Source organism: Orcinus orca, chromosome 14 (genome assembly GCF_937001465.1).
Source record: "Orcinus orca chromosome 14, mOrcOrc1.1, whole genome shotgun sequence".
Lineage (NCBI taxonomy): Eukaryota > Metazoa > Chordata > Mammalia > Artiodactyla > Delphinidae > Orcinus > Orcinus orca.
In genome coordinates, this window is record NC_064572.1 from 30,308,661 (window position 1) to 30,336,104 (window position 27,444).

Genomic DNA, 27,444 nt, shown 5'->3' on the forward strand with positions numbered 1-27,444 from the left:
CTCTTGACTCCTACCTCTTCCCTACCCTACTCACTTTCCAGGTTGCAGTCTTAACAAACTCCTAACTCTTCCCTGAACACAGCAGACTAGAACACCTCCATACCTTGCAAGTGCCAGTTCCTCTGCCCAGAATGCTCATCCCCCTTTGCCAGAACTCTTGTTCTTCTTTCAAGACTCAATTCAAGTGTCACCTCCCTTAATAAGCCTTTTCCAACCACTGGAGAATCTCTCCTCTGTGAACCCACTGCACTCCCTCTAATAGCACTTAACTCACAGTACTCTATTTCTATAAGAACACTGTTCCCCCCAGTAGAGTATGGGATCCATAGGGTAGAGTCCATTGTTAGCACAAAATATATAGCCTGGACAATGGTAGACATTTAAAAAATAGTGAATGAATGAATAAAAGATAAACACTTATTCAGAACAATCATCTCCATCCAAATGGTACACTATATGAATCTTGTAACATCTCCTTTTCTTACCTTCTCACCTAACATTAGAACTCAGGAGTTCACAACTTTTATTACAACCAAAGACAACTACAGGCACACCTTGTTTAATTGTGCTTCACTTTACTGTGCTTCGCAGATATTATGTTTTTTACAAATTGAAGTTTTGTGGCAACTCTGAGTGGAGCAAGTCTATTGCTGCCATTTTTCCAACAGCATTATTTTTAATTAAGGTATATACATTTTTTAGACATAATACTATTGCACACTTAATAGACTATAGTAAAGTGTAAACGTAACTTTCATATGCACTGGGAAACCAAAAAATTCATATGTCTCACTTTATTGCAGTGGTCTGGAACCAAATGCGCAATATCTCCAAGGTATGCCTGTATCCGTCTTCATTCTAAATTAGTTCACAAGACAATTACACATGAAATTACACATGAAAAATTACACATGAAAAATCCTAAATTATTAGGATCCTAAAAATCCTAAAAATTACACATGAAAAATCCTAAATTATCCACTAAATCTTTTATATATAAATTTTCTTCTTCAGTGAATAATACTAAATGGAAAAAACTAATCCTAACTTGGGGAGAGGGGATGGACCCCAAATCCATTAGCCATTTCTGCCCAGTGTCAGCCTTCACACCACAGTATGAGCAGAATGATGTAGTTTTTGTTCTATAACCTGTTCAGGTTCTCCAGGCAGCCTGAGAAATCCCCTGTTGCTTCAGACAGATCTACAAAGCCTTCAGAATGCTCCACCAAACACAGTTTTGAATTACTATTTTTCATTACTGATGTGCTTTTCTACTGGACCCTGCTGTGAGATAAATTGGAATTATATTAGCATTACTAGCTATAGATAGATTGAGAGATATACAGGGTTTTAACATACTTCTTGAACTTACAGACAGTGAGACATCTTTGAATCTTAATGCAAGAGAGGAAAGAGTGAAAAAATAAGGTGCAGTTCATCTGCAGATCACATAGATGAAAAACACCTTGCTGGTGTCTGTGAGCAGCTAAATCCTACATTAAATACTCAGGCTTAGGGAGCTGAAGCACAAGGATGATGATGATGATGTCTGTAGTCAAACATTTCTTATATAATTGATCAGCACAAAGAAAAGTGATTTCAGGAAATGTTATTCTAAAAGGTAAATCCAGGGTTCCCTTAGAGAGTCAAGGATGAGGTCAAGGACAAGCACGCTACCAAATAAAGAGAGAAAAGGGGCCCACTATTTTAAGGGAAGAAAAGAGTTCAAGGAAGGGTGAGGGAAGGATAGGATGAGAGCCGGGAGTAGAAAAGTCAGCTGTATCAAAAATGTGACTCTCACAACAATGTTTTAAAATGAACATTAATGCTACAGTAGGCAGAATTCTAAGAATGACCCTCAAAGACCCTTAACCTCATATAATCCCCTCTCCTTTGACTGTGGGTGGAACCTGTGAATGTGATATCACGGCTGTGATTATACTCAGTTATACGGCACAGCTGACCTTAATCAGGCAGATTATCCCAGTAAGCCTGACCTATACACATGAGCTCTTTAAAAAGCAGAGTTTTCTCTGGCTGGTGGCAAAGTCAGAGACTCAAAGCACAAGCAGGATTTGACAGAAGTGAGAAGGGCCCCATGTCAAGGAAACAGGGACTTCAGACCTACAGCCACAAGGAACTGAATTCTGCCAACAATGTGAATGAACTTGGAAGCGGATTCTCCTCCAGGGCCTCCAGATAAGAGACCGGTCTGGCCAATACCTTGATTTTGGCCTTGTGAGACCCAAAGCAGAGAACCCTCTCGAGGCCACCAGGTCTTCTAATCTACAGAGCTACTACAATACTGTGAGATGATAAATGCGTGTTGTTTTAAGCTGCTAAGATTGTGGTAATTTATTACACAGCAACAGAAAACTAATATAGAGTAGGGTATAAATGTAATCTAATAAATTCCTTTTCCAATATTACTTTTCACCTCAGAGATCCCAAAAGGACTTCTTTTATTTGACATAAGCTGCAAAGGACGATGAATTTACCTTCTCAAAGAAAGAAAAAAAATTAATATTATTAATGAATTTTTAAAAGATAAAGAATCTCACCTCCTTCAGTCCTAATACAGGAGTGAAGATGGATATCCCTAATGAACGAAAGTCCTTCTTAAATAATATCATATCCACATGATATCTTTTAACTATTAGGGAACAGAATATGATTTGGAGTTGAAACACGCAAGCACAACTGGGAAGGCTCTGCTGCTGTTTTTTGAATGCTCAAATACTGTACAAATTACTACCTAATTCTACTCAAGGCTAGTCCCAAGGAAAATACCTGCTGAAAGATTGGTACAAGTGGTTAACAGACAAGCAACCATCAAAAGATCTTCAATTTAAACAGTTATTTTTTGGTAGGGTTGTTTTTTGGGGGTTTTTTTGGGCCATGCCATGCAGCATGTGGGATCCTAGTTCCTCAATCAGGCATTGAAACTGTGCCCCCTGCACTGGCAGTGCCGAGTCTTAACCAGGAAAGTCCCTAAACAGTCTGGTTTTTTTTTTTCTGTTCAAATAATTTCCCACAGTGACTCCCAGGACTAATTTCAGCTATTTGTTCTATTGGATTGTATAAATTACAGCCATTACTAGGTCCTACACAACTTTGTATCATCTATCTGACTTAGCATGGTGGCAACCACTAGCTGTGGTACCCTGTCGTACCTTGGGAAAATTATCCTCTCTAAACTTCACTTTCTTAATCAGTAAAATGGAAAATCAGTATCTACCTCATAGGGATGGACAGAAGATTAAACAAAATAAGCATAGGAGGCATTTAGAACACTGTCTAGCACAACACAACAGCTATTTTTTATCAGATCAAGGTCAATTAAGTAAATAAAAATAATGGTAAACTCAGCCTTGTTTACAATATTACAAATTATTATAAGAAAACATGTATGGATAGCAGCATTATTCATAAAAGCCCAAAAGTAGAAACAACCCAAACATTCATCAAGTGATGAATGCATAAACAAAATGTGGTAGAGCCATACAATGGAATATTACTTGGCCATAAAAAGAAAACGAAGTAGCGTTACATGATAAAACATGGATAAACCTTAAAAACATTGTAAGTGAAAGATGCCCAGAGACAAAAGGCCACATGTTGTATGATTCCATTTTATGGAATATTCAGAATAGGCAAATTAACAGAGACAGAAAGTAGATTAGTGGTTGTTAGGGGCTGGGAAAAGGGGGCAATAGGAACTGACAGCTTAATGAGTATGAGCTATCTTTTACGGGGTGATGGAAATATTCTAGAATCAGATGGTGGCAATGGTTGCATAATGTAGTGAATACACTAAAAACCACCGAACTGTGCACCTATGTTATATGAATTATATCCTAATTTTAAAATGTATGTCTCCTTTTGCCCATGAAGAATTAACTCCTACAGGACTTACCTCCTGCCATCAATAACTAGAAAACTAGGGCTTCCCTGGTGGCACAGTGGTTGAGAGTCTGCCTGCCAATGGAGGGGACACGGGTTCGTGCCCTAGTCCAGGAAGATCCCACATGCCGCGGAGCGGCTTGGCCCATGAGCCATGGCCGCTGAGCCTGTGCGTCTGGAGCCTGTGCTCTGCAACGGGAGAGGCCACAACAGTGAGAGGCCCACGTACCGCAAAGAAAAAAAAAACACTAGAAAACTAGATAAAACACATAAAACAAATGTTTTCAGACACTGGATAACAGATGGTGCTAGACAGACTGAGCCCCATCTTGGCTTTCTGAATGGAGACAATTTCCACATAGGGGCACAGAGTGGGGAACCCAAACAGAGCCCAATGATCCCAATGAACTGAGGGGACAATTCAATTCAATTCTGGAATTTGGTGATGCAAAGGCAAATAAAATTTGTAGGACCAAGCACTGAAGAGGAGGAAGCCAAAAAAAAAGGACTCCAGAAATCAGCATAAAACTCTCTTTGAGACTTTGGCTGAAGGACAATCTGCACATGCACAGGGTGAAATCCACAAGACCAGATGAAAAACAACTACTGGGGAGCTGTAAGCCTAACAATACCCAAAGCTCAAACAGCATGCTAACATTCAAGTTCCCACCAGCCAGAGTAGAGACACCACGCTTGAATACACAGAGCACTGAATAGAGATTCCAGTAGGGACACACCTTAGGAGTGAAGCTAAACTAGCCCTAGAGAAAGGAATACTCCAGATCTGCCCTTAAAATGTTTAAATACAAGCTTTGGAACGATTATGCTGATCCACAAGTAGCTATTTTCCAGAACCAAGGTTCAGACTCTCTAAAGAGAAAAAACAAGATTTGCTCTCAACGGAGTAAATTCACAATGTTCACCACCCAATAAAAATTTAACAGATACACAAGAAGCAGAAAAATGTGACCCCATAAGCAGGTAAAAAATCCATCAATAGAGGGCAGACAGCAGAAGCAAGAAGAACTACAATCCTGCAGCCTGTGGAACAAAAACCACATTCACAAAAAGATAGACAAGACAAAAAGGCAGAGGGCTATGTACCAGATGAAGGAACAAGATAAATCCCCAGAAAAACAACTAAATGAAGTGGAGATAGGCAACCTTCCAGAAAAAGAATTCAGAATAATGATAGTGAAGATGATCCAGGACCTCTGAAAAAGAATGGAGGCAAAGATCGAGAAGATGCAAGAAATGTTTAACAAAGACCTAGAGGAATTAAAGAACAAACAAACAGAGATGAACAATACAATATCTGAAATGAAAACTACACTAGAAGGAATCAATAGCAGAATAACTGAGGCAGAAGAATGGATAAGTGACCTGGAAGACAGAATGGTGGAATTCACTGCTGTGGAACAGACTAAAGAAAAAAGAATGAAAAGAAATGAAGACAGCCTAAGAGACCTCTGGAACAACATTAAATGCAACAACATTCGCATTATAAGGGTCCCAGAAGGAGAAGAGAAAGAGAAAGGACCAGAGAAAATATTTGAAGGATTATAGTCGAAAACTTCCTGGACTTGGGAGATGAAATAGCCACCCAAGTCCAGGAAGCACAGCAAGTCCCATACAGGATAAACCCAAGAAGAAGCACAACGAGACACATAGTAATCAAATTGGAAAAAATTAAAGACAAAGAAAAATTATTGAAAGCAGCAAGGGAAAAATGACAAATAACATACAAGGGAACTCCCATAAGGTTAACAGCTGATTTCTCAGCAGAAACTCTACAAGCCAGAAGGGAGTGGCATGATATACTTAAAGTGATGAAAGGGAAGAACCTACAACCAAGATTACTCTACCCAGCAAGGATCTCATTCAGATTCGATGGAGAAATCAAAAGCTTCACAGACAAGCAAAAGCTAAGAGAATTCAGCACCACCAAACCAGCTCTACAACAAATGCTAAAGGAACTTCTCTAAGTGGGAAACACAAGAGAAGAAAAGGACCTACAAAAACAAACCCAAAACAATTAAGAAAATGGTCATAGGAACATACATATCGATAATTACCTTAAACGTGAATGGATTAAATGCTCCAACCAAAAGACACAAGCTTGCTGAATGGATATAAAAACAAGACCCATATATATGCTGTCTACAAGAGACCCACTTCAGACCTAGGGACACATACCAACTGAAAGTGAGGGGATGGAAAAAGATATTCCATGCAAATGGAAATCAAAAGAAAGCTGGAGCAGCAATACTCATATCAGATAAAATAGACTTTAAAATAAAGAATGTTACAAGAGACAAGGAAGGATACTACATAATGATCAAGGGATCAATCCAAGAAGAAGATATAACAATTATAAATATGTATGCACCCAACATAGGAGCACCTCAATACATAAGGCAACTGCTGACAGCTCTAAAAGAGAAAATCGACAGTAACACAATAATAGTGGGGGACTTTAACACCTCACTTACACCAATGGACAGATCATCCAAAATGAAAACAAATAAGGAAACAGAAGCTTTAAATGACACAATAGACCAGATAGATTTAATTGATATTTATAAGACATTCCATCCCCAAACAACAGATTACACTTTCTTCTCAAGTGCACACAGAACATTCTCAGGATAGATCACATCTTGGGTCACAAATCAAGCCTCAGTAAATTTAAGAAAAGTGAAATCATATCAATCATCTTTTCTGACCACAGCGCTATGAGATTAGAAATGAATTACAGGGAAAAAAACGTAAAAAACACAAACACATGGAAGCTAAACAATAAGTTACTAAATAACCAAGAGATCACTGAAGAAATCAAAGAGGAAATCAGAAAAACCTAGAGACAAATGATAATGAAAACACGATGATCCAAAATCTTCGGGATGCAGCAAAAGCAGTTCTAAGAGGGAAGTTTATAGCTATACAAGCCTACCTCAAGAAACAAGACAAATCTCAAATAAACAATCTAACCTTACACCTAAAGGAACTAGAGAAAGAAGAACAAACAAAACCCAAAGTTAGCAGAAGGAAAGAAATCATAAAGATCAAATCAGAAATAAATGAAATAGAAACAAAACAATAGGAAAGGTCAATAAAACTAAAATCTGGTTCTTTGAGAAGATAAACAAAATTGATAAACCATTAGCCAGACTCATCAAGAAAAAGAGGGAGAGGACTCAAATCAATAAAATTAGAAAGGAAAAAGGAGAAGTTATAACAGAAACCGCAGAAATACAAAGCATCCTAAGAGACTACTACAAGCAACTCTATGCCAATAAAATGGACAAAGTGAAAGAAATGGACAAATTCTTAGAAAGGTATAAACTTCCAAGACTGAACCAGGAAGAAATAGAAAATATGAACAGACCAATCACAAGTAATGAAATTGAAACTGTTATTAAAAATCTTCCAACAAACATAAGGCCAGGACCAGATGGCTTCACAGGTGAATTCTATCAAACGTTTAGAGAAGAGCTAACACCCATCCTTCTCAAACTCTTCCAAAAAATTGCAGAGGCAGGAACACTCCCAAACTCATTCTATGAGACCACCATCACCCTGATACCAAAACCAGACAAAGATACTACAAAAAAAGAAAATTACAGACCAATATCACTGATGAATATAGACGCAAAAGTCCTCAACAAAATACTAGCAAACAGAATCCAACAACACATTAAAAGGATCATACACCATGATCAAGTGGGATTTATCCCAGGGATGCAAGGATTCTTCAATATATGCAAATCAATCAATGTGATACACCATATTAACAAATTGAAGAATAAAAATCATATGATCATCTCATTAGATGCAGAAAAAGCTTCTGACAAAATTCAATACCCATTTATGATAAAGACTCTCCAGAAAGTGGGCATAGAGGGAAACTACCTCAACATAATAAAGGCCATAGAAGACAAACCCACAGCAAACATCATTCTCAATGGTGAAAAACTGAAAGCATTTCCTCTAAGATCAGGAACAAGACAAGGATATCCACTCTCACCACTATTATTCAACATAGTTTTGGAAGTCCTAGCCACAGCAATCAGAGAAGAAAAAGAAATAAAAGGAATACAAATTGGAAAAGAAGAAGTAAAACTGTCACTGTTTGCAGATGACATGATACTATACGTAGAGAATCCTATAAATGCCACCAGAAAACTACTAGAGCTAATCAATGAATCTGATAAAGTTGCAGGATACAAAATTAATGCACAGAAATCTCTTGCATTCCTATACACTAATGATGAAAAGTCTGAAAGAGAAATCAACACTCCCATTTACCATTGCAACAAAAAGAATAAAATACCTAGGAATAAACCTACCTAGGGAGACAAAAGACCTGTACACAGAAAACTATAAGACAATGATGAAAGAAATTAAAGATGATACCAACAGATGGAGAGATATACTATGTTCTTGGATTGGAAGAATCAGTATTGTGAAAATGACTATACTACCCAAAGCAATCTACAAATTCAACACAATCCCTATCAAATTACCAATGGCAATTTTTATGGAACTAGAACAAAAAATCTTAAAATCTGTATGGAGACACAAAAGATCCCGAATAGCCAAAGCAATCTTGAGGGAAAAAAATGGAGCTGGAGGAATCAGACTCCCTGACTTCAGACTATACTACAAAGCTACAGTAATCAAGACAATATGGTACTGGTACAAAAACAGAAACAAAGATCAATGGAACAAGATAGAACGCCCAGAGATAAACCCACGCACATATGGTCAACTAATCTATGACAAAGGAGGCAAGAATATACAATGGAGAAAAGACAGTCTCTTCAATAAGTGGTGCTGGGAAAACTGGACAGCTACATGTAAAAGAATGAAATTAGAACACTCCCTAACACCATACACAAAAATAAACTCAAAATTGATTAGAGACCTAAATGTAAGACTGGACACTATAAAACTCTTAGAGGAAAACATAGAAAGAACACTCTTTGACATAAATCACAGCAAGATCCTTTTTGATCCACCTCCTAGAGTAATGGAAATAAAAACAAAAATAAACAAATGGGACCTAATGAAACTTAAAAGCTTTTGCACAGCAAAGGAAAGCATAAACAAGACAAAAAGACAACCCTCAGAATGGTACAAAATATTTGCAAATGAATCAATGGACAAAGGATTAATCTCCAAAATATATAAACAGCTCATGCAGCTCAATATTAAAGAAACAAAAAACCCAATCCAAAAATGGGCAGAAGACCTAAATAGACATTTCTCCAAAGAAGACATACAAATGGCCAAGAAGCACATGAAAAGCTGCTCAACATCACTAATTATTATAGAAATGCAAATCAAAACTACAATGAGGTATCACCTCACACCAGTTAGAATGGGCATCATCAGAAAATCTACAAACAACAAATGCCGGAGAGGGTGTGGAGAAAAGGGAACCCTCTTGCACTGTTGGTGGGAATGTAAATTGATATAGCCACTAATGGAGAACAGTATGGAGGTTCCTTAAAAAACTAAAAATAGAATTACCATATGATACAGCAATCCCACTTTTGGGCATATACCCAGAGAAAACCATAATTCAAAAAGACACATGCACCCCAATGTTCACTACAGCACTATTTACAATAGCCAGGTCATAGAAGCAACCTAAATGCCCAGCGACAGACGAGTGGATAAAGAAGATGCAGTAAATATATACAATGGAATATTTCTCAGCCATAAAAAGGAACAAAACTGAGCCATTTGTTGAGATGTGGATGGATCTAGAGACTGTCATACAGAGTAAAGTAAGTCAGAAAGAGAAAAACAAATATCGTACATTAATGCATGTATGTGGAACCTAGAAAAATGGTACAGATGAACCAGTTTGCAGGGCAGAAGTTGAGACACAGATGTAGAGAACAAACGTATGGACACCAAGGGGGGAAAGCCGCGGGGGAGGTGGGGATGGTGGTGTGCTAAACTGGGCGATTGGGATTGACATGTGTACACTGATGTGTATAAAATTGATGACTAATAAGAACCTTCTGTATAAAAAAATATATAAAATAAAATTCAAAAAAAAAAACTAATACTAAACTTTCTTTGGGTTATTTGTATGGAAATATGTTAATATAAATGTTTCACACATTACATGGCAAAAAATAATCCATCAACAGATATAGATCTAGAATGCTATAATATTATACTAATGGATTAGCAGATAATGACTTTAAATAGCTATTATTTATAAGCTTAACTATTTTAAGGAAAACGTGAGGATACTGAAGAGGAAAAAGGACCATATCAAAAAGAAACAAATGGAACTTCAAGAGATTAAAAAAATAAGTGCAAAAATGAAAATTCCATTTGATGGGATTAACAACAGATTAGACGCTTCAGAAAAAAACAGTGAATTTGAAAACAGCCACAGAAACTATCCAAACTGAAGCAGAGTGAGGAAAAAAAAAGTCTGGAAAGCAAATGAACAGAGCTTCAGTAATCTGTACACCAACATCAATTAGTCTAATACAGGTGAAATTAGAGTTACAGAGACGAGGAAAAGGGAAGAAAAAAGATATTTGAGAAAATAATGCCTTAAAATTATACAAACTTGGAGCAACATTAGCAAGATGGCACACTAAGAAGATCCAGGCCCTTATTCCCCGACAGAAACAGCAAATAAACAATAACATACAGACCAAAGCAGCTTTGGGAAAACTCCAGAAACCAATTAAAAATCAGCAACAACCAAGCAAATGCCTAACCAAAGGAAAGCTGCACTCAAAATGGTAGGAAATTTCATCTATCCTTTGCCCTACACCCCTTCCCTAGGACATTACAACAGGTCAGAAGGAAGCCACACAACTCCTGCTCCTCCATCAGGGCAGAAGGAAGAGTGAAAGTTGTTTGCAATGTTCTGGCTTGTTAGGAGGCTGCCTGAGGAACTGGTTTCTGTCTTGCCTAACTTGGAGTGCAGTTTGAAACAGTGGTATAATCTGGTTATCAGGTTGGAGGCCACTATAAGAAATGTTAATTACCTGCAGAGGGAGAGAAGGAACTACAGGAGACAGCAGATCTTCAGGTGCCTGGGGACAAGAGATTACAGGCAGAGGAATACAAGAGAACAACTAAAGCTCTAAGAGGAAGCACTGGGGTGAGACCTTAGAGAAATTAAGGCATTTAAAAGCAGCCGTGTGTGTGTGTGTGTGTGTGTGTGTGTGTGTGTGTGTGTGTGTGTGTGTGTACACACACACACACACAGGAGAACTGGAACAAAAGCACAAATACAGGCCAAGGAAGATGTATCCCCAGAAAAGGTTTGAGAGGACCCTGAAATAAACCTGAGACAATTTAAGCACCAAAATAATTAAGCACAACAGTAAATTATAAGCCCTTGAGAAAAAAATATAATTTATGAAATCACACGAATAACAAATAAATTTAAAAGTAAGGGGAGGTGCTTCCCTGGTGGCACAGTGGTTAAGGATCCACCTGCCAATGCAGAGGACATAGGTTAGAGCCCTAGTCCAGGAAGATCCCACATGCCACGGAGCAACTAAGCCCGTGTGCCGCGACTACTGAGCCTGTGCTCTAGAGCCCGTGCTCTGTAACAAGAGAAGCCACTTCAATGAGAAGAAGCCTGTGAACCGCAAGGAACAGTAGCCCCTGCTCGCTGCAACTAGAGAAAGACCATGCGCAGCAACAAAGACCCAACGCAGCCAAAAATAAAATAAATAAATTTATAAAAAATAAAAAGAGATTTTTTAAAAAAAAAATAAAAGTAAGGGGAGAAGGAAGGTCCCCTGCTTACAATAGAATGTAGAAAGCTGAATACTAAATGTAGAGCAAGCGCTAGAAACATTTTGCAACCATCATGGTAAAGATCAGATAAGGAGCTTCCCTAGTGGCACAGTGGCTGAGAATCCGCCTGCCAATGCAGGAGACACAGGTTCGAGCCCTGGTCCAGGAAGATCCCACATGCCGCAGAGCAGCTAAGCCCATGTGCCACAACTACTGAGCCTGCACTCTAGAGCCTGCGAGGCACCACTACTGAGCCTGCGTGCCACAACTACTGAAGTCCATGAGCCTAGAGCCCATGCTCCACAACAAGAGAAGTCACTGCAATGAGAAGCCCGTGCACCACAACGAAGAGTTGCCCCCGCTCACCGCAACTAGAGAAAAGCCCACGTGCAGCAACGAAGACCCAATGCAGCCAAAAATAAATAAATTAATTAATTAACGAATTAATTTTAAAAAATCAGGTAAGAATCACCAGTGGATGCTAAGCCTGGGGAATTTTTTTTTTTTTAATTCCAGAGGTTCCAAAAAGCAAAACTTGTATTTGCCACATACTGGCAACTATTTTCATAGCATTTGCACTGTACTAGATATTATAAGTAAGCTAGAGATGATTTAAAGTATACAAGAGGGGCTTCCCTGGTGGCGCAGTGGTTGAGAGTCCGCCTGCCAATGCAGGGGACACGGGTTCGAGCCCTGGTCTGGGAAGATCCCACATGCCACGAAGCAACTAGGCCCGTGAGCCACAACTACTAAGCCTGCGCGTCTGGAGCCTGTGCTCCGCAACAAGAGAGGCCACGATAGTGAGAGGCCCGTGCACCGCGATGAAGAGTGGCCTCCGCTTGCCACAACTAGAGAAAGCCCTCGCACAGAAACGAAGACCCAACACAGCCAAAAATAAATAAATAAATAAATAAATGTATACAAGAGGATGTGCGTAGGTTATATGCAAATACTATGCCATTTTATATGTGACTTGACCATCTGTGGATTTTGGTATCCACAGGGGATCCTGGAACCACCACCTACAGATACCAAGACACAACTATATTTGCATGTTCTTAGAGTATCTCCCTGCAGGCTGCTTATTAGTTGCAAGGAAGATATAAAATACTGTTATTATACTTAGAAGCAATTTGGGCAATATCTTGACTAGATGTAACATCACGTACGAAAAACAGATGAATGCTGTATGTCCCCAGGTGTGATATCCTCAGAAGGACACAACATCACCTATGCAGTACTCTAACTGAGAAAACATAATATCAACTTAAACATGAGGACACATAAGACAAATGCAAAAAAGAATGCTCTGTTGTTTAAAAAAGGTTGGAAGGGATGCATTCTTCAAATATGTCAATAACAGAAAAGTCAGAACGGCTATGAAATATTCCACATAAAAGAGGTTAAAGGGGGCTTCTCTGGTGGCGCAGTGGTTGAGAGTCCGCCTGCCGATGCAGGGGACACGGGTTCATGCCCCGGTCCGGGAAGATCCCACATGCCGCGGAGCGGCTGGGCCCGTGAGCCATGGCCACTGAGCCTGCGCATCCAGAGCCTGTGCTCCGCAACAGGAGAGGCCACAACAGTGAGAGGCCCGCGTACCACAAAAAAAAAAAAAAGAGGTTAAAGGGACATAAAAATTAAATGCAATTCCTGACCTTACCCTGTAACTTGTATTGGAAATATTATAAAGGACATTATTAGATAATACAGCACTACTGCATATGAGTATTCCTCATATTATTTTTTTATACTTTTTATAAATTTGAAAACATTTCCAATAAAAAAGGTAGCCAAACATATTACACACAGAAGAACAAAGAATTACAATAGATTTCTTATCAGAAACTGTACAAGCCATAAGACAACAGAATAATGTCTTTATGGTGTTGAAAGAAAAAACTATCAACTTAGAATCCTATAACCAGTTAAAATTATCTTTCAAAAAAGAAGATGAATTAAAGATTTTTTTCAGATAAAAGCTGAGAGAAACTGTATCCAGCATCAGCAAACTTGAACTGTAAGAAATCTTACAGAAAGCTGTTTATATATAGAAGCAAGATTAATGACAATTAAAGAAGGGACAGGAGGGAGGAAATAGATGATACATTGTGAGGTTCTTAAATTGTATGTAAAGTGGTGTAATATTATTTGAAGGTGATGGATTAAATACATATTGTAAACCTAACAGCATTTACTTAAAAAATAAAACAAACAGGTGTAGCTAAGAAGCCAACAGCGTCAAAAAAATGAAATTTCAAAAAACCCTAAATCTAAAAAATGATAGGAAAAAACAAAGGAAAGATAGGACAAAAAATATCACAAAATAGTAGATTTAAACCCACCTATATCTATAGTTACATTAAAAGTAAACAATCTAGTCATTCCAGTTAAAAGGAAGAGTTGACAGACCAGATTTTTTAAAATTCAACTATATGCTGTCTTTAAGAAACGTATTTAGAATACAAAGATAAAAATATGCTAAAAGAATAAAAATATATATATAATGAAAAATACTAATCAAAAGAAAGCTGGAATGGCTACATTAATATCTAAAAAACTAGACCTCAGAACAAGAAATCTTGTCAAGGATAAAGAGGGATGTTTCATAACTATAAAGGAACTGATTTTCCAAGAAGATATGAAAAAAAATGACAGAACTGAAAGGAGGAATAGATGAACTGAAAGGAGGAATAGATGAATCCACAATTACAGTTGGAGATTTCAACAGTCCTCTCTCAGTAATTAACAGAACAAGTAGACAGAAAATCAATATGGATATAGATGACAATGATCACTAACACTCAGACAGCACATATAACATTTATAGATCAACCAAAAAACATCAGAATGTACATCCTTTTAAATGTACAGAGAACATTTAGCAAGGTAGATAATATTCTGTAACAGAAAACAGGTACAAATTCATTTAAAAGAATTGGAATCATACAGAATATGTTATCTGACCAAGAGAATTAAGTTAGAAATCAGTAATGGAAAGATATCTGTAACAGTAACAAAAAAAATCCCCAAAAGGAGAAAACTAAACAACAAACTTCTAAATAACATGGGTGAAATAAGAAATCACAAGACTTAAAACCACATATGAATCGACAATTATCTCAAAAATGTTTTCTTAAAATACCTAAAACACTAAAATACTAAGAAAGGTCTCAAATCAATGATTTAAGTTTCTACATTAAGAAGCCAAAAAACCAAGAGCAAATTAAACCCAAAGCTAAGCAGAAGAAATGCAACAAAAAAGATAAAAGCAGAAATCAATGAAACAGAAATGGACAAACAATAGAGAAAAATCAATGGAACAAAAAGCTTTTTTTTTTTTTAAAGACCAATACAATTGATAAACCTCTAGCCAGACAGATCAGGAATAAGAGAGTAGACACAAATTACCAATATCATCAATGAAAGAGGGAATATCACTTCAGGGCTTACAGACATGTAAAGGATAATAAAATATTATAACACCTTTATTCTAATAAAATTCAAAAACTTTAGATGAAATGGACAAATTCAAAGATACAAACTACAAAAACACACTCAAGAAGTAAATAACCTGGATAGTTCTAACGACTAAATAAATTTAATTCAAAATTTAATTTAAAAACTTCTCAGAAAACTAAAGATCTAGATGGCTTCACTGGTGAATTCCATTAAACATTTAAGAAAAAATGATACCTACACAAACTTACACAAACTCAGAAAATAAGAAGGGAACCCTTCCCAACTCACTTTACTCATTTGGTATTGAATCATATGGTCAGTATTACCCTGATATCAAAACCAGATGAAGACTAAGAAAATGATATAAATGAACTTATTTACAAAACAGAAATAGACTCAGACATAGAAAACATACATGTTTACCAGAGGGGATAGCAAGGGGTGGGGGGAGTGTGTGTGATAAATTAGCAGTTTGGGATTAACATATACACACTACTATGTATGAAATAAACAACAAGGACCTACTGTATAGTACAGGGAACTATATTCAATGTCTCGTAATAACCAATAATGGAAAAGAATCTGAAAAAGCATACACACATAACTGTACACCTTGAATCACTCTGCTGTACACCTGAAGCTAACACACACACACACACACACGAAAAAAAAAGATGAAGACATCACAAGAAAACTAAAACCAATACTTTTCATGAACACAGATATAAAACTCCTTAATAATTAAGTTCTAGTAAATCAAATCCAACAATATATAAAAATGATAATACATCAAGACCAAGTGAGGGACTTCCCTGGTGGTCCAGTGGTTAAGAATCTGCCTTCCAATGCAGGGGAAGTGGGTTTGATCCCTCATCAGGGAACTAAGGCCCTCATGTTGCAACTACTGAGCCCTCGCACCAACTAGAAAGAAGCCTGAGTGCCACAACTGCGCACCGCAATGAAAGATCCCACGTGCTGCAACTAAGACCCGAAGCAGCCGAAAATAAATAAATATATTTTTTAAAAAAGACCAAGTGAGGTTATCTAAGGAGCAAGATTAGTTTTAACATTACAAAATCAATTATGTAATAAAGCATATTTACACTATGAAGGAAAAATATATAAATCTCATAAATATTAAAGAAAGATTAACAGGGCTTCCCTGGTGGCGCAGTGGTTGGGAGTCCGCCTGCCGATGCAGGGGACACGGGTTCGCGCCCCGGTCCGGGAAAATCCCACATGCCGCAGAACGGCTGGGCCCGTGAGCCATGGCCATTGGGCTTGCGTGTCCGGAGCCTGTGCTCCACAATGGGAGAGGCCACAGCAGTGAGAGGCCCACGTACCGCAAAAACAAACAAAAAAATATTAACAAAGTTTAATACCCAGTTGCAATTTTTTTTAATTCCCAGCAAACTAGGAACAGAATGGAATTTCCTCAACCAGCTAAAGGGCATCGGTAAAAATCCCACAGCTTACATTAAACTTAATGATAAAAGATTGAATACTTTCCCCCTACGATGATCAAGAACAAAGGAAAGAATGTCCCCTCTCACCACTTCTATTCAACACTATATTGGAGGTCCTAGCCATACTAAGTGAAGTAAGTCAGAAAGAGAAAGACAAATATCATATGGTATCACTTACATACGGAATCTAAAATGTGATACAAATTAACTTATTTATAAAACAAACTCACAGACACAGAAAACAAATTTATGATTACCAAAGGGAAAAGGTGATTGGGGAGAAATAAATTAGGAGTTTGGGATTAGCATATACAAACTACTATATACAAAATAAACAAAAAGGTCCTACTGTATAGCACAGGGAACTATATTCAATATCCTGTAATAAACCATAATGGAAAAGAATATGAAAAAGAATATGTATATGTATATATAAATGAATCACTTTGCTGTACACCAGAAACTAACAAAACGTTGTAAATCAACAATACTTCAATTAAAAAAAATAAAAAAGACACCACCAAATGCTGGCAAGAATGTGGAACAACCTAAACTCTCATATATCATTTGTGGTAGGAAGAGGCACCACCACGCTGGGAATAGTTCTAAGTTTTCTATAAAACTAAACATATATCTGCACTTGATCCAACAATTATACTCCTAAGTACTTGCCCAAGAGGAATAAAAACATATACTTAACACAAAGATTTTTGTACAAATGATTAAAATAGCTTCATTTATAAGAGCCAAAGACTAGAAACCACCCAAATAGTTGAATGGATAAACAAATTTTGGTACATTCATGCAAAGGAATATACTTAGCAATAAAAAGAAATGAACTACTGTAACACACACCAACATGAATGATGCTCAAAAATGTTACGCTGAACAAAAAAAAAGCCACACAAAACACTATATACTGGGGACTTCCCTGGTGGTCCAGTGGTTAAGACTCTGTGCTTCCAATGCAAGGCGCGTGGGTTTGATCCCTGGTTGGGGAACTAAGATACTACATGCTGCACAGTGCGACCAAAGAATTAAAAAAAAAAAAGACTATATACTGCATAATTCCATTTATATGAAATTCTAACAAAGGGAAATCCAGTAGTAACTGACAGCAGATAAGTGGTTGCCTGGAATCACTAGTAGGAGATGAGATAGCAGGAAGCGGAAGTGGCTGCAAAGAGGTAGTGTAAGGGAATTTTTGGGGTGATGGAAATGTTCTACATCTTGTTTTTGATGGTTGTTGTACTGCTGTACATGTCTGTCAAAATTCATCAAAGTATACTCTTAAAATGGGTGCATTATGTTGTTTGTAAGTGGTAACTCAAAAAGGCAGATTTTTAAAATAAAATGGAAAAAACTATCAAAAATTTTTAAGTTTACATTCCCTTAACCCATGTATTCCAGTTCTAAGAAATTATCCCAAAATGTACCTCAAAGAAACCATCAGCCAAGAACACAAAGATGCATTTACAAAAATGTTCTTTATAGCATTATTTAATAGAAATAATTTCTTTCAATGGTCCATCAATAGGGTATTAATTAAATAAGTTAGGGTACATGCATAGACTAGGATACTTCATAGCAATTAGAAGCAGCAATTAGATTTACTTATATTGACCTGAAACATGTTGTTAAATCGAAAAAATAGGGAGGTTCCTAGTGGCTTAGTGGTTAGGATTCCAGGCTCTCACTGCTGGGGCCCGGGTTCAGTCTCTGGTCAGGGAACTGAGATCCCACAAGCTGCATGGCGTGGCCCAAAAAAAAAAAAAAAAAAAAATCAAAAAGGTAGTTACAAAACAGTGTGTGTAACTTAATTTTAATAAATGTATATAATACATACATATGTAAATTCAAAAACGTATGAGCCAACTTTATACCAAGAGATGTCATCTTTTTCTTATATGTAAGAGAATGTTGAGACCACTCCTATTTTAGAGATGAAGAAACTCTCATCAGAGATGTCAAATGAGTGTCAGAGAAATCAAAACAAGACTGAGGGCCACATAGTCGTTCAGGAAACAACTGCTATCTCAATGAACAGGCATACATTCTTCAAAGTTTCTACAAAGGAACTCTGCTAAGTTGGAAAAATAAAAGCAGAGTACCAGGGACTTCCCTGGTGGCGAAGTGGTTGAGAATCCGCCTGCCAATGCAGGGGACATGGGTTCGAGCCCTCGCCCGGGGAAGATCCCACATGCCCTGGAGCAACTAAGCCCATGCACCACAGCTACTGAGCCTGCGCTCTACAGCCTTCTAACCACAACTACTGAGCCTGCGTGCTACAACTACTGAAGCCCATGTGCCTAGACCCCATGCTCCGCAACAAGAGAAGCACCGCAATGAGAAACCCATGCACTGCAACAAAGAGTAGCCCCGCTTGCCGCAACTAGAGAAAGCCTGCGTACAGCAACAAAGACCCAATGCAGCCAAAAATAAATAATAAATAAATTTATATTAAAAAAAAAGCAGAGTACCAGTGGAAAACGCCTACATGGTTTTACAGTCATCTGTCGTTCTAACATCAGAATGAAATTCAGTAAAAACCTTCTTCCATATAGTAAGTAGACAGGGCTTCCCTGGTGGCCCAGTGGTTGAGAGTCTGCCTGCCGATGCGGGGGACACGGGTTCGTGCCCCGGTCCGGGAGGATCCCATCTGCCGCGGAGCGGCTGGGCCAGTGAGCCATGGCCGCTGAGTCTGCGCGTCCAGAGCCTGTGCTCCGCAACGGGAGAGGCCACAACAGTGAGAGGCCCGCGAACCGCAAATAAATAAATAAATAAATAAGTAGATAATGGTCCCTTATTAACTCTTTTATGCTGTGCTTACTTCCCTGCTGTTAGCAGGACTTGATTTAAAAGCAGGAAGGCATACCCTAAGAAAACCGTAATTCAAAAAGAGTCATGTACCAAAATGTTCATTGCAGGTCTGTTTACAATAGCCAGGACATGGAAGCAACCTAAGTGTCCATCATCAGATGAATGGATAAAGAAGATGTGGCACATATATAGAATGGAATATTACTCAGCCATAAAAAGAAACGAAATTGAGATATTTGTAGTGAGGTGGATGGACCCAGAGTCTGTCATATAGAGTGAAGTTAAGTCAGAAAGAGAAAAACAAATACCGTATGCTAACATACATATGGAACCTAAGAAAAAAAAAAAGGTCATAAAGAACCTAGGGATAAGACAGGAATAAAGACACAGACCTACTAGACCTACTAGACCTACGGGGAGGGGGAACGGTAAGCTGTGACAAAGTGAGAGAGTGGCATGGACATATATACACTACCAAACGTAAAATAGCTAGCTAGTGGGAAGCAGCCGCATAGCACAAGGAGATCAGCTCGGTGCTCTGTGACCACCTAGAGGGGTGGGATAGGGAGGGTGGGAGGGAGGGAGATGCAAGAGGGAAGAGATATGGGGAAATATGTATATGTATAACTGATTCACTTTGTTATAAAGCAGAAACTAACACACCACTGTAAAGCAATTATACTCCAATAAAGATGTTAAAAAAATAAATAAATAAAAAATAAAATAAAATAAAAGCAGGAAGAAGACAATGTCAGTATGGAGTCTCCCTGAAAGCAGGAAGGAAGTACTTTGGACTGATTAAGGCCAGCATGACATTCATAGTGGCCAATCTCATTCCAGCTGAGTTAAAGTAATCATTGCAATATTTGCTCCCTGTCAGCCCTTGTCAGGATCCAAAAGAAAACTGAGAAACTGTTCACACATATACACACACACACAGAAAGAAAAAGGCTAATTTATTATAATCTGCTTGTCAAATATCAAGTATTTGTAATACTCCAAAAAATAAATAATCACTGACCTTCAGTAAGTGGTATTTACAAGGCAAAACAACTCCAAAACTTACCAGCACCACCCCCACAAAATTTACCAGACCATACTGAAACTTCCGCTTTTTTTTTTTGAAACACCTTTATTGGAGTATAATTGCTTTACATTGTTGTTACTTGCTACTGTATAACAAAGTGAATCAGCTATATGTATACATATATCCTCATGTCCCCTCCCTCTTGCGTCTCCCTCCCACCCTCCCTAATGCACCCCTCTAGGTGGTCACAAAGCACCGAGCTGATCTCCCTGTGCTATGAGGCTGCTTCCCACTAGCTATCTATTTTACATTTGGTAGTGTATATATGTCCATGCCACTCTCTCACTTCGTCCCAGCTTACCCTTCCCCCACCCCGTGTTCTCAAGTCCATTCTCTACATCTGTGTCTTTATAACTTCAGCGTTCTTGATCTTCTCCTACCCGACCCTCCACTCCCACTGAGAATGAAATCATCTTGCTATGAAATGTTAAGAGGAAAAAAGATACTGATGGTTTACTAATGACAATTAGTAATATTCTGATGGTTTACTAATCATATATATGTATGCATACACATATATATAGTATTTGTGTATTGAACTTATAAATGTACCTTTGTTCAAGCACATAAATGCCAAAGAAGTCATCTAAAAATAGATTATACAATTCTATACTGTCTACTCACATTTGCCCAGTCTGAATCTTCTCACCATCATAGCCTCCTTCTTAAATAATTAAGTTGACCAACTGTCACCCCCTGTCCCATAAAAGTACTTGGATTCTAATACTTCTATATCTGCATACCTATATCTCACTATATTCTAAAACCTAAGACCCAGATTGAGCAATGTGGACAGGAGAAACAGGAGAAGGGAAAAAGAGAAGGAAGAAAGGATTTTGTAAAAATTTTCACCAAAAACATTTTCACTGACCTTGCCCACAGCTATCAAATATAGCACTCACCTACTCTGAATACTCCAAGTAATACTAACAATTTTAACCTAACCAGCCGTAAAAATATCAGGAGTAGCAGTCACCACTTATTAAATGCTTATTCTGTATCAAGCACCATGCTGAGTACTATATGTTATCTCATTTAATCCTTCCTACAACTCTCCAAAGCAGGCTGTAAAAATTTGGAGAGGTTCACTTGCTCAAGTCTACACAGATAGAGGAATCCAGAATCAGATGTATGTCCATCTGTCTCAAGAACCAAAATAAATAAATAAATAAATACTAACCACACTTCTATTTTATTCTACATGCTTTTATTCCTCTCTTTATTACAAGATTAAGAAAACAGAGCATGGGGCTTCCCTGGTGGCGCAGTGGTTAAAAATCTGCCTGCCAATGCAGGGAACACAGGTTTGAGCCCTGGCCTGGGAATATCCCACATGCCGCAGAGCAACTAAGCCTGTGTCACACAACTACTGAGCCTGTGCTCTAGAGCCCGTGAGCCACAACTACTGAGGCTGCATGCCACAACTACTGACGCCCGGGAGCCTAGAGCCCGTGCTCCACAACAAGAGAAGCCTGCGCACCGCAAGGAAGAGTAGCCCCCGCTCGCAGCAACTAGAGAAAGCCCGCGTGCAGCAACGAAGACCCAATGCAGCCAAAAATAAAAATAAATAAAATAAGTAAATTTTATTTTATTTTTTTTTTTTTTTTTTTAAATAAGTAAATTTTAAATAAATAAATAAAAAGAAAGCACAGCATGGACATCCATATGCAAAAAAATGAACCCCGACCTAAACTTTACAACTTACACAAAAATTAACTAGGTCACAGATCTAAATATAAAAAAGCAAAACCATGAAAATTCTAAGGGAAACCATTTGTGACTTGGGGTTAGGCAAAAAGTTCTTATATATGACATCAAAAGTTCAATCCATAAAAGAAAAGTTAATAAATTGGACTTCATCAAAATTTAAAACTTTTGCTCTGCAAAAGTCACTGATAAGAGAATGAAGAGATAAGCTACAGACTGGGGAAAATATCTGGAAATCACATATCCTTGAAAGGACTTGTATCCAGAATATATATAAAAGAACTCTCAAAACTCAACAGTAAGAAAACAGTTTTAAGTTGTGTAAAAGATAAGAATACCTCACCAAAGCAGATAAAAGAATGGCAAAAAGGCACATTAAAAAAGATGTTCAGGGCTTCCCTGGTGGCACAGTGGTTGAGAATCCGCCTGCTAACGCAGGGGACACGGGTTCGAGCCCTGGTCTGGGAGGATCCCACATGCCGCAGACCAACTGGGCCCGTGAGCCACAACTACGGAGGCTGCAAGTCCGGAGCCTGTGCTCCACAACAAGAGACCGCGACAGTGAGAGGCCCATGCACCGCGATGAAGAGGGGCCCCCGTTCACTGCAACTGGAGAAAGCCCTTGTACAGAAACGAAGACCCAACACAGCCAAAAATAAATAAATACATTTTAAAAAAAATATTCAACATCATTAGCCATTAGAGAAATACAAATTAAAACCACAATAAGAGGGACTTCCCTGGTTGCAGAGTGGTTAAGAATCCGCCTGCTGGGCTTCCCTGGTGGCGCAGTGGTTGAAAGTCCGCCTGCCGATGCAGGGGACACGGGTTCGTGGCCCAGTAAAAAAAAAAAAAAAGCATCTGCCTGCCAATGCAAGGGACACGGGTTTGATCCCTGGTCCGAGAAGATCCCACATGCCACGGAGCAACTAAGCCCATGCACCACAACTACCGAGCCTGCGTTCTAGAGCCCACGAGCCTCAACTAGTGAGCCCAAGTGCTGCAACTAGTGAAGCCCGCACACCTAGAGCCTGTGCTCTGCAACAAGAGAAGCCACCACAATGAGAAGCCTGCACACTGCAATGAAGAGTAGCCCCTGCTTGCCGCAACTAGAGAAAGCCCACACACAGCAACGAAGACCCAATGCAGCCCAAAAAAAAAAAAAAAAACCACAATAACATATCACTACACACTTATTAGAATGGCTAAAATGAAAATGCCAACACCACCAAATGCTGGCAAGGGTGCAGAACAATTGGAATTGTCTTATGCTGTTGATGGGAATGCACAGTACAGGCACTCTGAGAAACAGTTTGGTAGTTTCTTATGAAGTTAAACATATACCTACCATATATCCCAGCAATCCCACTCCTGGATATTTACTTTAAAGAAATGAAAACTATGTTCACATAAAAACCTGTACACAGATGTTTATAGTAGTTCTATTCATAACTGCCAAAAACTGGAAACAAATTAATGAGAGGGGACTAACTAGTGAAACATACCACAACTCGGATGAACCTGAAAGCCAAAACCAATCTCAAAAGGTTACATACTGTATGATTCCACTTATATGACATTCTCAGGAAGACAACACTATAGTAACCAAGAAGAGATCAGTGATTGACAAAGTATGGGGTGAGGAAGAGGTGACTGTAAGAGACAACATGAGGAAGTTTTTGGGGGGAGTAGAGCTATTCTGTATCCTGATTGTGGTAGGTGGCTACAGAAATCTATACATGCGTTAAAATGCATAAAAATACACCCACAAAGTGCAGAATAGTGTGGATATTAGGATGATCCCTTTGTGTCTTCAACATCCTTTAAAGGATATTTCTGTAACATAGAAACTTATGTGCTTATATGTCTATATATTTTTTGCAGTTCAGAATTAAAAGAAACCGTTAGAAATGGTTCCCTTTTTCAGTGGGAGAAGAGGCTTGTATCTTTCTACTGTTTGAATTATGAGTCATTTTTGTACTCTTCTATATATTTTTTTCTTTAACTTTTTGTTTTGTTCTGTTTGCTGCTTACCATGGAGCACTTCTCCAGTACTTCCTCCTGGAACTTCAGAAATCGCTCCTGAACCTCAGCTTCATTGAGGAAAAAGGCAAGGAAGTGAGTGAAGGGCTGCTTTCTTCTAAAAGTGAGCAAAAGAACATCAATCCGAGTTCGGGCTGAAATTACACCACTTCGATGCTGGCCAGTGATTACTGTAAGCAAAAAAAAAAAGGCAAATATTAAAATGCTCAAGGACCATCAAATGGTTGTAAAATAGGTGACCTCTTGAAACTGTCAGCTCTGGAGAATAAAATTGTCATGAATGTGTACATAATTCTGAACAGGGGACAGTACCAAGGGTAAGAAAGCTGTTAATGAATTCAGTCTAAGCAGAATGAGGTTTAAAAACAGAATAACCTCAAGGCCATCTGATGAAGTAGAGAAATGAGTTCAAAAGCTACAAGCAATCCCTCATACCTTGCTGGTATGAATGTAAAATGGTACAGTTGCTATGGAAAAGTTTGGCAGTTCTTTGAAAAGGTACACAGAAAAATACCATGTGACCCAGGAATTCACTCCTAGATAGAAACTCAAAGGAAGTAAAAACAGGTGTTCAAAGAAAAAACCTGTACAGGGACTTCCCTGGTGGCACAGCAGTTAAGAATCCATCTGCCAATGCAGGGGACACAGGTTCGAGCCCTGGTTCAGGAAGATCCCACATGCCACAGAGCAACTAAGCCTGTGCACCACAACTAATAAGCCTGTGCTCTAGAGCCCTCGAACCACAACTACTGAGCCTGCATGCCACAACTACTGAAGCCCGTGTGCCTAGAGACCATGCTCTTCAACAAGAGAAGCCACTGAAATGAGAAGCCCACACACCTCAATGAAGAGTAGCCCCCACTCGCTGCAACTAGAGAAAGCCTGTGCACAGCAACGAAGACACAATGCAGCCAAAAATAAATAAATAAATAAAATTTTAAAACCTGTACAAATGTTCACAGCAGTTCTGTTCACGAGAGCCAAAAGGTGGAAAAACACAAATGTCCATTAACCAATAAGCAAATAAATAAAATGTGGTATTTCCATACACTGAAATACTACTCAGCCAAAAAAAAGGAGTGAAGTATTGATACATGCAAAAACATGGATCAATCCTGAAAACATTGTGCTAAGTTAAAGATGCCAGACACAAAGGCCACGTATTGTATGTTTCCACATATAGTAAATACCTAAACAGACAAATTCAGAGAGTCAGAAAGCAGATCAGTGGTAGCCAAGAGCTGGGGAGCAGTGAGGAATGGGGAGTGATTGCTTAATGGGTATGGGGTTTTCTTTTTGGGTGATAAAATGTTCTGGAACTAGACAGTGGTGAAGGTTGCACAACACTGTAAATATACTAAATGCCACTGAATTCAACACTTTAAAGTGGTCTAAATGGTAAATTTTACGTTGTGTATATTCTACCATTTAAAAAAAGAACAATGTATCACACAGAAATTAAAATAACAATAAAAAGTTAAGAACAAAAAGAGTGGAGCTTTCTGTCATGTAAATTTTACCTCAATTTTTAAAAATACTGTGGCAGAATTTTTAGTGATTCACTATAGTAAAAGAGCAGAAGAGAGTCTACTACAGTCTATACAATCCTACCCTAACTGTATGAAAATATAAGGTTAAAGTAAAAGCTTTATCTATATCTGTATTGTATGTATGAATATCAAATTTCCACGCCTTGGTATAATTTGGTCTTCTTTGGTCTGGGCTGTCTTTACACATATATAAATGAAAATAGGGGAAAAAGCCACTGTCTGCAAAGAAAAAAAATCATTTAGGGATTACACAACCTCTGTTTAAGCAGAGATTAAACTTCTAGGTTCCAGAACTGGCAGTGCTTGGTCCAAAACAGAAACTAAGGAAAGGTGCACAAGATAGGAACAATGAACAAAACTGGCATTTTAACAGACTATTTATTAAAGAGGAAAGGACAGACTTCTGAACATAAAATATTGAAGTATTAACTCTAATAATAGCAAAATGTGCTATGTACTTTCAAGACCACAAAGCTTGTTCCTTCCAAGCAACTGCAGAAGTGAGGACAAACAAATAGAATTATTTCTTTAATACTTCCCATTAAAGCACTTGAAACTTTCTAAAGAACAACCTATCTATTTCTTAATAAGAATGAAATTATCATACCCATTTCGTTGTAGAGAAACAAGATGGAAATTTCTAAGAAAAGAAGTAAACTATGAATGAATTAATTAACAGAAAGCCTAAAAACTGTTTGCCTAAGTAAAAAATTGACATAAGTAATAACCAAAAAATGTAAGAAGCTGAGATATGATATTTTCTAATGACATCATTGATATTTTCAAATAGGATCCTTTGAGAATCCAAAAGACTCAGATGCCCAGTGAAGGGAAGTATCCTAGCAGGCATTCAAATAATGTGCTATAGAAATACTGACAAAGGAGGATTCAATGGTAAACTGGGACAAAATTAAGGGAAAGTAGAAATTATAATTATTTCTGCAAGAGACAAAATATGGTGAGAAAATAAAAGGAAAAGGGATGGAGGAGATGGAAGCTTAAAATTCATGTTTATGTTTTATTTCTGTAAAAATTTAGTACAACATGCTAAATCTATTATTTTCCATTACGAAGGTGGTTCAGTAGAGAATAAGACTAATAAGACATTTTCATTTTTTAACATAGAAAACTGAAAAGGGCACTTCAAAGGTGCTCAGGCTGATTTCCAGAAAAAGATTCAAAGTTGAGCAATTACTAAAAAGCAAATATGATGAGGTTAGAAATATTCTAAAATATTAGAATATTATGTCTGAGAGGACCAGAATTTACATGGCATGGGTCTAAAGACTACAATAAGGGATACAGAGAAAGAAAACTATTAAAGGCATTGATGTGAAACTTTAAAAAAACCAATTGCCTAACTACAATGACAACAACACTTTAAAAGCATCTTCTTACATCCCATTGCCTGAGACTTCAAAACAGACTAGACCAGATCCTTATCTAGAGGACAAATTAAAACCTACTAGATCATTTTCTTCTCTAGTTTCTCTAATTTAGGAGAGGCAAAAGAAAATAACTAATTACAGCATATACCACACCAATGCACCGGCAGTCGTGATTTCACATCACAACCCAATTTACTGTAAGCGATAAATTTGATTTTTCTATATACTTT

At 38.0% G+C, this 27,444-nt stretch overlaps 1 protein-coding gene across 1 annotated transcript in view; it reads right to left on the reverse strand.

The window, feature by feature from the left end:
* The window catches only part of ASCC1 (activating signal cointegrator 1 complex subunit 1), a 98,600-nt gene that overhangs the window by 61,281 nt on the left and 9,875 nt on the right, over positions 1–27,444 (reverse strand). The window contains exon 5 of the mRNA XM_033434153.2: positions 24,268–24,446. Coding sequence (XP_033290044.1) covers positions 24,268–24,446 — 179 coding nt within the window. The remainder of the gene's footprint in view (positions 1–24,267; positions 24,447–27,444) is intronic.